The sequence below is a fragment of the Meleagris gallopavo genome, chromosome 2, assembly GCF_905368555.1.
Source record: "Meleagris gallopavo chromosome 2, MGAL_WU_HG_1.1, whole genome shotgun sequence".
NCBI classification, from domain to species: Eukaryota; Metazoa; Chordata; class Aves; order Galliformes; family Phasianidae; genus Meleagris; species Meleagris gallopavo.
The window spans coordinates 23413297-23426859 of NC_139405.1; the positions used below are offsets into that span (position 1 = coordinate 23413297).

Below are 13563 nucleotides of genomic sequence, written 5' to 3' on the forward strand. Positions count from 1 at the left end.
TATCACATTCCCTATGTTTTCATTCTCTTGAATTGAAAGAAGTTTAAGTAATAACTGAACACCAATACTGTACATGCTCAGCAGTTTCTGGTTGGATGAATCTCACTTGGTCCTGGAAACTTATTTTTATTCATTAATTTGTTTTGAAATATTTCCTTTGGATACTTTTATATGAAATAGTTCTCATACTTTTCTCATGAAAGTGTTTTCTCTTAAGTTTCTTAGCAGTGAACACCAATACATAGAATTAGTTTGGTTTTTTTTTTCTGACAAGTCTTTAAGTGTCTTGTGTATTTGCATCACACTTGATCTTGTCATATTGATACAGATACTAGAGCACTTGTTGTTTTTGGTATGTCTGAAAAATATACACCATCAGATACAAATCTCCTTTTTAAAGAATTGTTTTTTTTTTTTTTTGTTTTTTTGTTTTTTTTTTTTTGCAGTGCCTTTTTTTATTTCTCATTGCTTCCATTCCCTCTGGCGTCTACAAGGATAGTCATGTTTGATGTTAGGACTTCTTTGTTGTTGTTTTTTACAAGTAGTACATAAAGATCATGAACTTTATTACACTTATTATGGAAGTACCATACTGTGGGTTAAAGTCTGCCATCATTAAGCATGTTTCATTGACAGCAGTGCTTTGGAATATCCACCAGGCACCTTTGGTGAAAATGTTTTGTCTCAAGTGTGGAATTTGCGCTCCTTCTACAGTCTATATTCTCAGCATATTAGCATCTCACTATGATTCAATGTCTTTTTTTTTTTTTTTTTTTACAGTGAAAACATGTAGGTGGAAAAACTTCTTGCTAATTTCTTCATAGTCAACGCTCTACTATTCCCAAACTATAAAATATTCACTGTGTAGCCTGTGCTTTTTTTAAAAGAGAGTCAGTGGAGATGCTTCTTTCTACTGTCAATTAAAATAGTTCAAGTGTTATGGAATGTTAAAAATATTCCAAACGCTAACTCCAGTGCATTTTCTTCACTGAGCACAGCGTATGTTCTTACTTACATTAAGAAAAAATAACATTAAAACAAGCTGAGCGTTGTCTACTGGGTTTAAAACACCTGTGAACAGACTCATGTACTTATTTCAGTCATTGCTGTGGTTACATCACCTGCACATTTTTTCACAGATCTGGATAGAGTATATATAGAGGGTAAATGATATGTTTTTCCTCAAAGATAAATTGTTCTGTATAGTGTTACCCTTTTCGTGTAGGTGTAACAACTGTATGTAATGTACTCATTCCCCTGTGCGGGATTGAAACACACAGGAATATTTTAGTAACATGCACTGTGGATGCAAAGTATAATTATAATTACTATAATCTATTTTTAGTATCTAGTTCTTGTAAAGCTTGTCAGAAAGTGCAGATTTGTGTGCACGTGATAAGCATACAAAAAAAGTGTACATGGGTGCGTGTATATGCGAGAAGAAATTCTATATGAGACAATTCTAGATCTACAAAATCAAAATGTGAATGTGGTTTTGTATGAAATCTGTGTTCTGAGTGTACTCTCTATGGGGATTACTTATATGATCTTGTAAAACAGATGACACATTCTTTCCAAAGAATTTAAAAAGAAAGCTTATTCCAATAATCCTGAAACTGACTAATGAAACTTGGTGTCCTGTGGATTTTTTGCCTTGGGTTGATAGGTTCTAATCCCTAAGTCTGAACCTCTTCTTTATAATGCTTCTGTGCTTGGGGCATGTAGAAGGTCTATGTTTGGGTATTCTCAGTGCCTTTAAAGATGTGAGACTGTAGTCATAGCATCAAATTTAGGTAGTTATTAAACTGCTTATTTTCATTTCATTTTCAGGAATTTGCGGTCTTTGAAACATTTGAGCTCTGTCATGCATACTTGGTTACAAATTGGCCAGTTTGCTTAGATGTTATAATAGAAGCTTTTTTTCTGTTTGTGTTTTCTTTTTTGTCTGTTTGTTTAAAATTCATCTCTCCATGATAGTCACAGTGGGATTATGTGAATCACCGTACCATGGGAGTAAGACGTGACAGAATTCAGACTTCAGAATTAAAGGCCTTGAAGTTCTGTAATACCCCAATTAGAGCCAGACAAGATTGTGGAAATCAATAAAGTGAAAAACTCAGTGTAAATTCTTGCTAATAGCCAGAGCTGCCTTTATTTTAGAATTTTTTCATTTGTGTTTCAGTTGCCTAATTTACTGTATCCAAAATGACTTTGTAGGCGAAATGGAATTCCTGTTAGATCTTATATTAACTTTCAAATAATTTAAAAATCACTTACATAAGTAAAGACATAGCTTACCTTTAGATATCTCTCATTGTTAGCATTGATGGGGGGGAAGAAAAAAAAAAGGAAAGAAAATCAAACAAAAATTTGTGGTAAAAGTCTAAGTCAGAAACTGGCTGGTGTGTCCTAATTGTATTTGTAATGGTAAAATGTTTAAACTGAGTTTTATTCTTTAAAATTCTCAGATGCAGATCGGCATTATGAAATTGCTGGAAATCCTCTGAAGATCAAAAGTACCAGAAAACCACTGTCATGTATCATTGGGTATTTAGGTGGGTATCTTCCTCCAGCATAAAATAAATCAAATGACTATTTGGTATTTACTGATACTTAGAAATTCTATATGCATAAAATGAGAGATTTTTGCTTTTAGTAAAAAGAAAATTCTAAAGGAAATAAATTAATAAATATTCTGGTCTGCTACTGTATTCAGCTGGAAAATCGTATGATTGATTATGGAAAATGTAGGCAAAAGGCTTTCTGATACTAGTTTAAAATGGCAGAGTGAAACCTGATGCAATTTACAATGGGAAAAAACAGTCTGGTAGTTTGAAAACATTAGCACTTAGTGGGGACATGTTCAGTATTTTGCGTGCTGTTCTGTGCTTCTTGAATTGATGTGCAAAATTCCCATTCTCTGTTGGAGCCGAATTCAGCCAACCTAAAACACTGACCTTCTCGTAATTTGATGACACAAATTGTACTGATACTATAGCCAAGAGGATGAGATGCTCACATAAGATAGTGAGGAGGAATTCCAGTCATTGTAATTGTTATTAAAAAAAAAAAAAAGGAAATGGTCCTCTTTTTAAGGAACTGACAATTAAATATTTACATTATCATCTGGGAGATGAAATACCGGAGAAGCTTTTAATTTATCCTGAAATAAATACAGAAATCAATCAATTGATCAGAAGCAGGGAGAAATTCTGCAGAGTATCATCACTGTTCTACAGAAGTAGAACTCATTTTAGATATTTCTGCTCAATATTTAAATCAACAGGAGGCTGTTTGTTGTACAACAAAGTAAACAATAATGGTCTTCTGACTTACTGGAACAGAAATCAGGTATAAGTGTGGTTATGAGTGTTCTTCCAGAACACCAAGTTCAACAAAATCCAAGATTCAAAAAACAGGATAGTGAAAAATTAATATCCACTGTCACAGAATTTTGATTCTTCCTCCTTTGTAGTTTAAGGTAAATGACAGTGCTAACTTCCTACGTGCATCCCTGCCATGCTTTCTATGTTACTTATATGTACAGAAGGGAGGAGAGAAGAGCTGCTTCCACTTTCTGGGAGGAGCTGTGATTGGGGGAGGGGATGGCTCATCTGGCTGACCCCATTTGTGCAGCTAAAAGAAGAAATGACAGCATGAGTATTTTAGGAAATGTTGTATATTTTTAATGTCGTTTTGTCTAGGCTGAAAGGGATCATCTTAGTACCCCTGGGAGTACAGGTCTATTGATTTAATGGGAGTAAATGGATGGATGATATTAGATAGCATTATGTGCACTTAGGTGAGGGTTTTGTGAATATGATTAACAATGCTAAAATATACAAGGTATCTGTAGAATCCACTTAGCTTCCGAGTGGATGAGAAGTGAAACATCTCAGTACAACAGAAGGCAAACAATGCCTGTTATAGGGATAAGAAGTACACCCAACATAGTTCTGGGCATACATCTAAGCTAGCTGTGTAAGGATGGCTTGATAATGGCATTTTTTGGGTGGGGAGGGAAAACTGGGAAGTAATAGTATGTTCCAGTGAATAAGTAGTGCTTTCATTATTTATTTTAAAGTTTAGTGTTAAATGTCATGTGATAATTTACACAGGAGATAGTTGTTTTCCTTTTAAAATCCATTCCAGGCCATACCCACAAGCGTTTATTGAAATGCTGTTAACTGTCTCAACTCTTTTGAGCCCTACTGATGAGGCAGAAAGGATATCAGTGCTCTGCTCATTCTAGGTCATTGTCTTCCTTTGTCTCTTCTGCTTCAGGGCCACCAGTTCCCCAGGTGGAATAGGTTAAGTATTAAAACTAAGCCCTGTCCTCTAGAGAGCTGGGGTTAATCCCCTGTAATCTCTTCAGTCTTCACTGTACTTACAAAACAAACTCTCCTAAAGTGAGTCCTTAGATAATTAAATGCCCTATATTTCCTCTTAGTTATGAGGAAACCAGTCTAGAGTTGCCCGCAGAGATGCATGCTGAGAGGAGATGAGAGAGATCCAACTGCTTAAGCACCTATGGAATTCAGGCTGCTTAGTTAGTTAAGTGGCTCAGCGGGAGACTTCAAATTTTCTTAGCTTGCTTTGTATATGTATAGAGTACCTCAGTGACATTAGTGGAAATGGGAGATTTTAGGGTTTTTATTGCTATTACTTGGGGCTGCAAGCCAGTCTTACAACAAAGGTTCCTAATATGTAATTGAAGTATTGTTTCTCTTCTCATTTCATTTTTATTTTTAATTTCAGAAGTGATCATAGAATCTGAATTTGGCCAGTTATTTGTTCCATAGCTATTGGGATAATTTAGATTATTTGCATGTTACATTTAGTTCTCTAAGTTAGTAGAAGCTGCAAATGGATAGGAGATTTTCAGTGAAGAAAAGCGCTAGGCAGTAGAAAAGGTTAATAGCAGTGGAAATAAAAAGATCCCTAAAAGTGCAAGTATTTGAAGCAAGTCTATAGGTAGAGCATGAGAGTAGATGGTGTAAGGACTCAAACTGTTGAGAAATGGTCCTGACTGATTAATAAAGTTTTTTTTGCAGAACTTGGTCCTGCTACTTAACTCATCTGCAGAAAGAGAAAAGACAGTCTAAATGGCAAACTGAGGATTAACCACCTCCAAACTGAAGAAATGTCAAAGGAAGGATATGCATCCTTTCTCAGCTGTTAGCACTTACTAGAAATACAGAGTTATATCTCCTTTATACTGTAGACGGAAGGAGTTTGAGTTCTACTTTGTTGTTCCAGCTCTGGGGATTATTTTTTTTGCTGCTGGAGCTCTTTTGCAAATAGATAATATTTTAGTGGTAGTAGCCCTGAATATTAATCATTTCCTTCTGGAAATTGAAAGAGATTGCCAAATGAGCATTTTAGAATCAAAGCTCTTAAGCAAACAGTGAGAACATCAGAGATATTGAACTAGCCTTTACATGTGCAGCCTTACAGGACTGTCTTGCAGTTACCAGAACCTTGGTTTTAATGTCATTCTAACTAAAAATGTGTTATCCCACTCCACTCTTTTTAATCTGAATCTCTTGAAACATCTTGGATAAGAGTGTTCATACTTTTAAAAGTAAGATTACGTGCTGTGACCAAATCATTGGACAGTTAACCACAGTCTTCCAGTGCAAAGTTTATTGGTGCTGTCCTTTCTCACTATGCAGCCTGCCTGACTCCCTCTGGCTGTCATACTCCTTTCTACAGATAAGGGTGTTTGGCTCTCCCATCTCCCTTTTTTTGCCTATTAAAGGTTATTGTGGCTGCCTCAGACCTTTTGTTGAGCTCCCCGACTCCTGGTGCGGGTAGGTGTGAAGGATTGCAATGAGAATGGGCACGTGATGCACTCTGATATTGGACTATAGTACTTGTGGAAGAAAAAAATATGCTATCGGAGTGGACTTTGACTCCTGTACAATGGTTTCTCCTGCATAATTGCTATGAATAGCAGAGGCTGAAGGCCCTCCTCCTTGGACATCAACGCCTCCTTTTAGATGTTGCATATTCCCAGCTGACGTGCTTTATTTTATAAAAAAAAAAAAAAAAAGCAGAAAGGGTCACTTTTCAGGTGCAAACCTGGGCTACTGAAGTAGCCCATTTTTATTTTTTCCTTCTTTTCTCACTCTCTGCAGATAGCTGGCTCCTGAGTTGCTGGCCAGCCTCCCCTGCCCTGTCAGAGGGCATCTCTGACTGGTGGCGGACTCAGGTGGCAGGTCTCAGCTGGGCCACATGCCTCGGGCAGCCCATGTGGCATTGGTTGCTGCTGCTCAGTGCCTTTGCCAGCTTCTATCTGGCAGGTTACTGTGAAATTTCCATACAACTGCACCAGCTTTTGGCAAACTCAGCAGCTACCTGCTCTGAATCCCACTGGGCAGATGAGTTTCACTGCCTTTTATGTGCTTTTCTTTTTCCATCTCTGAAATAATTCTCCTGCATGAATTCTTTTAGATGCTCTCGAATATTTGAATCCATAATAATAGTTCTGTATTGAAGTCTGGCAGTGCCTTGGTAATGATGTTGCAGTTTTGGGGTAGTGCTGTAGCTCTCTCCCTGATCCTTGCATCTAGCAACCTGCATTTCAGATGATCCCTTAAAGCTTGCTCTTTTGACAGAAATTTTTGAATAAGTTAAGACACTGTGGGGGCTTCACTGTTGTAAAATGCTTTTGTTTCCTTGACTAACAATTTGTAGGTGTGTAGTTCTAATGCAAAACCCAAAAGAGGAGGGAAATGAAAACACAGAACTGTTTCAGTTTGATCTCTTGTCTCTTCGCTTGTGAATATCTTACACCATTGCAGTAAACTCAGGCAATGTAAAATTAAATTGATTCTTCCTTATTTGGAAGAATAATAGGTATGAAGGCAAAGAAACTCACTTCTGTTTTACTAGAAATTAAAGTGCAAATTTAGTAAACCAAGTAGACTAAAAGCTTTTTAAATCAAGTCTGTCTTTATCTCTCTCTCTCTCCCTTTTGTCTTAAACAGAGATTCACCCTGCAGCAAAACCCAATGTAATCAGATCAACACCAAGCCTTCAAAGTCCAAGTACAAAACGACTGCTTGCGCCCTCCAATCACTCTTCACTAAGTATTTTGGGAAAAAGGAACTACAGCCATCATAATGGTCTTGATGGTAAGTAAAGGAGTATAAAAGAAACATTGTATTAAATTTCTGAATTGCACAATTTTTTGTGGACCTGAAACAGCAAAGTTTTATGACTTTTCTGTAGGGTGCATGTTTTTAAAAAATGATGTTAAATAAGAAGGCACAATCATAGAAATTTAAGGCGTAGACAGCATATTTTCAGCACTCGTAATGCAATTAATGGTGATGCATATTCACTGAGCGTGACATTAATACCATTAATGCCATGTCTTACAAAACCTATTTGTACCATTTTTACTAATCTTTCACCTCTACATAAAAGCATAAGAAAGGAATAAAGCAAATTTAGTGAAAAGAGAAAGATGCTGCAAATGCTTTACTTTGCCTTGTGTTTTTATTTGAAAAAATATTTTGCAGAGATATGCACTGCATTTCTTGAATTCTTCTTGTGAGATGTAACTTCTGTAAGCAATTAGATTATTTGCTGTGTGGTGTTGCAAGTAGAAAATCTGAAAGAAGTTAGGCTATAAATATAGGCTGTTGAGACATGATTAGCACAGAAGAGGTGATTTTCTGTTTTCATGTTTCACAGGTCAAGGTAGAAATGAGAAAGATTCTTTTTAGACAAGATAATAGAAATGCTATTCCAAATACAGGAGAGAAAGCTCAATCCATTATTTTACCAGAACAATCACACTTTTCTGTCATTGCCAATGTCTTTTGTATCTTGCAGTGAAAATACCTACCGTACATTTAACAATACCTAGAAATCACTACATTTTTTGACAAAAAGTGGTTATTTACTATATATGTATGACAGTATCACTTGGACCTTTGCTCACAGTGCGAACAACCGTCACATGGTAGGCAAATAACATGCATGGCAACGCAAGCTATTCAATGGACTAAGATGACAACTGTGTGATAAAACAATGACACCATTAATAGGCACAGCTATAAATGCAGTACATTTCACACAGCAGAATTTTCACTGTGGATGTTCATTGTGAAGTACCGTAGTGCTGATCTCGTAGATTCTGCATGTGATTATGAACAAAAGCTGCTTTTTCTTCTCTCTAATGCTGGCCATTAGACTGACTGTCTCTGTAATCTTTAAGCGAAGAATGAATTTCACCTGGAAATAAAGACTTTGCTACATTTCCACAGCAAAGATAGCTATAGCAATAAGTTCAAGGTAAACATTATTATGATGATATCCCTTTAAAGAGATGAGCTCCATAACATTTTTCTTCTCTTTATTTTGAATGTTCTCTTCAACATAAAGTATTTATAAAACTTGTTGTAAACCACATTGATTAGTTTGTATCAAATACATAACTGTGTTAAGACAGTTTGCACATAATAGCAATTTGAATCTAATCTAAATCTAATTTGAAAAATTGCTATTGAGAACTGTAAATTATTGCTTTAGGAGATAATTATTTCTACTTATCTATTTTCTGTTAAATCATAAAGAAAACATATATCCAAGGTAATAGAAATCTGGGAAGTGTATTTTGTTCATATAAAAATATGAATTTTGGTTCTTGTCCTTGTTTTCCCTTTAGTTAAAAGCTTGCAAAGTGTAGTCAGTGCAAACTGCAAAATAATTTCTGACACACTGGTTGTGATACAACAATGATCATGGGAATATAATTTGCATTAGACTACTTTGTTCTACCAAGTCAAACAGAAGTTTAATAAACACTAAGCTTAGTTACTGTCCAAAATTTATCTTTTGTTGACATATCCTCAAGTTTTCTTAACGTTTTTTTAGCATAAAATCAGTTGCATTATCATCCTCTGCCCACGTATAACCATAATTTTTATTTAGGATCATTGCTGGCTAGGGTCACTTGGATCATCTTAATCTCCATTTTTCAGTAGTGGTTGTGGTCCCCTTGCCTTTTTTGTTTCCAAAATACTATTGATAGTTTCTGGTTTTATTGCATTAATTAGCAGATTCCAGAATTATTCCAAAACAGTATTAGAAATTTTTTTAAGCCATAGAAGTATGTTTACTTAAGATACACTTTAATGTACAGTATTCAAATAAACATCACCTGGGCCTTTGTAAATATATTTTTAAATTAGTATATTTCAAGTCAATTGTATTGCCCAGGTGAGTTGCGTGCTGTATTATTACAGAATATCATACTATAACAAATCTATGAAAGAGAAGGGGAAGACTGAGGAAAAACCAGTAATACATGGTTTAATGCTTTTAAGTAAGTTATGACTGAATAAGAACGTGTCACCATTTCTTAGGGAAGTCTTATGTTGGCTTAAGTCCTTAGTATGGCCAATGCAGTACAAGATTCTCTTTCATGTCCATGTATGACTCTCCAGCAAAAAACTGGTGCAACTGATACAGATGAGGGAGTGTGTCATTTATAGTACTATGGCTGTTACTATGGACTATTGGTTTTTTCGGAAGAAAGGATGTGATCAGAGGCTGTTTTTCTTTTCACAGTTAAAGATCTAGTTGTTTGTGTTCTCTCCTGTAGGAGGGAGAATTTTTCTGAATGATCTTAGAGAAGTGTTTTGTTTTTTTTAAAACTGTTGTCAAATAAGAGGAAATCTTGCATTCAGTAGGATAGAAAGAAAAATATTAGAGAGGTTTTTTTCTATACTGGAAAAATGCACAACGTTTTGGGGTTTTTTCATGTAATATGCATACTGGTGGTTTTAACTACTCTGAGATACAGAATTTCCATTGCTGCTATAAGGAAAATCAACACGAGATATTTAAGTGCTTTTCAGTAGTGAAGACAGTCTCTTTCAAATGGAAAAATTTATATCTTCAGAAGATCACAGTTGCAGAATGTTGCTTGCATCCTATCTTATGACTGGAGTTGGTTATAAGACTTATGTGTGACTATGAGGTGCTTTGTAGATATTTTGAATCTGATCTTTAAATTACCGTGTCTGAAATTATTTCAAACAATTACTTTCACAAGATGCTTAACTGTGCACAACAGTACATCCAAGTAATTGAGTTTCACTTTAGGCTGTTGTTTTGGTAGGATCTGTAATGATAATTTTCCATGTAGTATTTGGAAAGATCAAGTAAAATTATTTTACATTATGTAATCTCTGTCAACTGACAACTGTTTCTTTGCTTTTATATGCATCAGAACCAAGAATATCCCCAGGATGTCCAAGATGATACAGTCACTGCTGGAGTATAGAGATTATTCTGTATCCAGTGATACCAATTTCATTACGCACGGGCAGAAGTAGAAGAATCAGTTGTTTATAGCTGAAGAAATTTTAATCAACAACCATGATCCCATTTTCCTCTTTTGAGACCTTCAGTGCTGTATTTCAGCCTGAGATGTCTTGATAACTTCAAGAGGATTCTTTCAACAGTCATACTTCAGTTCCTCAGGGAATAAATTACTGAAGGATTCAGTTGTATCTAAGAAGGAGAAAGAAATTTAATTGCCCCATTTTTGTAGGAACCCATGCATCTCTATCGTAGAAAGATAAGAAAGTGACATGAGCAATTGATAAAGTGAGAAAGACCTCAAAAAATTGTACCTTCTCTCCTACGTGCTATTTTGGTCAGTCTCTCTCACTCCATTTATGATTAATAGTATTGGCTGTTGAAGAGATAAACAAGGAAAGAAAGCTTATATTTTACTCCTATTTTTTTTTTTCCATTGGGAATTTGAGACTCTCCATCAAATATATGAAACTCTAAGCTGCCTAACTGACAAGCAGAAAATCTAAATCTCTCCTGCTCAAAAATTTCTTGAAACAGGAAAAAAAAAATGTTTCCTTGCAATTTATTTCGTATGACCTTGTGTGAATATATGTTAGGAAGAAGGTATTTTCACTATTGGATTGAATCTCTCAGCAGAGAGAGATGTCTTTTCACTGTATTCGCTTTTTTTGTTATCACAATATTAGTTTTGGTAAAGTTAGAGAAGTTCTACCAAGGTGGCAGATTACAACCATGGAATGCATATTGAAAAACATCAGATACTCCTTTCATTTTAAAAATAAAACCATATATTTTTTTTTTATGCATATACTTCACATTAATAAACTATATGCCTACTAAAATGTTTTAAACTTCATTTTATATACCACTCATTTGAAACTGAAGGAGAAGAAATGAGACGTGATAAACTATTGTGTGAATCTTCTGTAACCATTTCTCCTGTGCTGAAACAAAACATGCAATTAATATTGGGTTGTGTACCAATTTTTCTGAAAAGTGAGAAGCAAATGCTATTTATTGTTTTAAAGCCAGATTTTTTTTTTCTCTGAAAATTACTGTGGAAATGTGTGGGCTAGTTTTGATCTTTGCTGTAACTAGTAAAAGTTTTTAAATACTTGGCTACATGAAAATGTGAGTACAGGAAGTAGGTCTCTCTGGAGATGTGGATATTTTTGTAATGTTACTGCCATTTGTTGGGCAAGCAGAGTTATCAATGAAATTTACAACTCTTTGTTATTTCCCAACTTATATATGACTCAAAGCTTTTATTTATATGAAGCTGTGAAATGGTTTATTTGTAAGTCTTCTTTACTTACATTCAATTCTGAGAACTTCAAAATAGATTAGCATTCGTGCTTGATGCCTCACTTTGAGCATTTCCATCTTGTTGGACTAAGGAAAATCTGAAACTGGCAGTTGAGTAGAATGAGCAAGCTAAATGGGATCACAGAGGGAGCTGAGGGTATTCCATGGTGAAGTGCCCCCTGAGCTGTCCCCAGTTTCTGCTGCTGAATAAGAATTTATTTTTATACATATAGATAATGTGTAGGCATTATTTCACAGTAATGCAGTCTTTTATAATTGGCAGAATAAACCAGCTCTTAAAACAGTAAACAATTAGAACAACTTTGTAATCAAATTAGCTCACAAAACAGTGCAGGTGGTCATTCCAGGAATTAGGTTCCGGTTACTTTCCAGTGGTAGAGTTTTAAAGAATTAAAATTGCAGAAAGACGATCCTATCAGTTGGTTAATAGGATTAGGAGCATAATTATCTCACAAATTACATGTACTGGATTTGAGATCTGGAGTTTGTACTTAGTAATTCTGTGTATGATTACTGCCAAGTGGATTGATTATTTATCGTAAGCTATGATTGCAGAGTACAAGTTCTATTTTATTGCATAATGTAATATGGAAGGCACTTTCAAAAACTGCTTAAGCAGTTTAGCTGGAAAGTTCCTGCATCTGGGGAAGATACTTTTTGATACGTTTGTATGTTTCTGTGCTCTTTCGCTTTTCTTGTCTGTGTTTTCTTTTTCTAGTGTTACAGATTTTGATCTTGGAAGACGAAGAGTAATCTTTAAATAAATTCAAACTGATTCTTAGTTTAAGATTATATGCAATAACAAGGCAATGATAAAGGTTATTTATAGGGAAAGGTTTATGTAAGGGCAACTCTCATCTGCTAGTCTTGCTGATCACCCTGTAAATATATATATTTAAAAATAAAAATTAAAAATCTTCTATCAGCAAACTAACTAAAGACTAGCACATATAAACAAAACATGTTATCAGCTGGTATAAGGCTGGTGTGATATTAAAGATGTGGCTTCTTACCTTGTTAGAAAAGACTCTAAGGGAACAAAAATATGTCACTGGGGAATTATATGCAAACTTCAAATAACTTGGTAGTTAGCACCATATTTATCAGTGGATTCTTTCAGATTTTACTCTTTGGTGGTTTTACAGTATGAAATATTATAGTCTCATAATGCCTATAAATAGGAAGAAACAATCAGTCAGTAAAATTTGTAAAGCATCTTGAAATGTGAGAATTATTTTTTTATTATCTTATAGCTTGATCATTTTTTTCTGAGTTCGAAGAATACTTAATTAACAGAGTATGCAACAGTTTAAACTGTGCAACAATAGTGCTTTATTAAGTAGCCTTTCTAGATCTAGAATCTTTTGACTACATCTACTTCTTAAACAGATCTTTCAGTAACTTTTTTATTTATAAATCTACTCAAGTCTTTCTAGAAGGTGTTTCACAACTGAGATTGCAGCACTTTAAACTATTAAAAAAATATGTTGCAAAAAATGATTCTTTCTTATGGAGTGTAAACACTCTGCATGTGTAACATGCCTTTCTTTAGTTCTTTGCTTGGTTATTAATAGGTTATCAGAATGCTAAAATCCCAGAATCAACAGCTGTTTGTGTTGTATTAAGTGTGTAAATATATTGTTGAAAAATACTTTTAACAACCTCCAGGTCCATTCTGCTGTTAAGTGTTGCAGTCCCCAGTTCATATCACTTATCAATATTGGTATTAATATCAATTTATATCAAATAAGATATTATTCTGGAACATTGGTAGTAGAATCATGACGAAGCATGACTTTGTAGGACTGGGCATATAAATCTGTGTCAAAAGGATAGTACCTCTGAAAAAGAGTGAAGATATTCTTATTTCTGGAGTATCTGAATATAGGAAGTATG

General features: G+C 34.8%; 1 protein-coding gene across 1 annotated transcript in view; it reads left to right on the forward strand.

Moving 5' to 3' along the window:
- Nucleotides 1-13563, forward strand: part of MTA3 (metastasis associated 1 family member 3) — a 591413-nt gene that overhangs the window by 80428 nt on the left and 497422 nt on the right. Inside the window, exons 15-16 of the mRNA XM_085219339.1 lie at nucleotides 2469-2555; nucleotides 6993-7139. Coding sequence (XP_085075465.1) covers nucleotides 2469-2555; nucleotides 6993-7139 — 234 coding nt within the window. The remainder of the gene's footprint in view (nucleotides 1-2468; nucleotides 2556-6992; nucleotides 7140-13563) is intronic.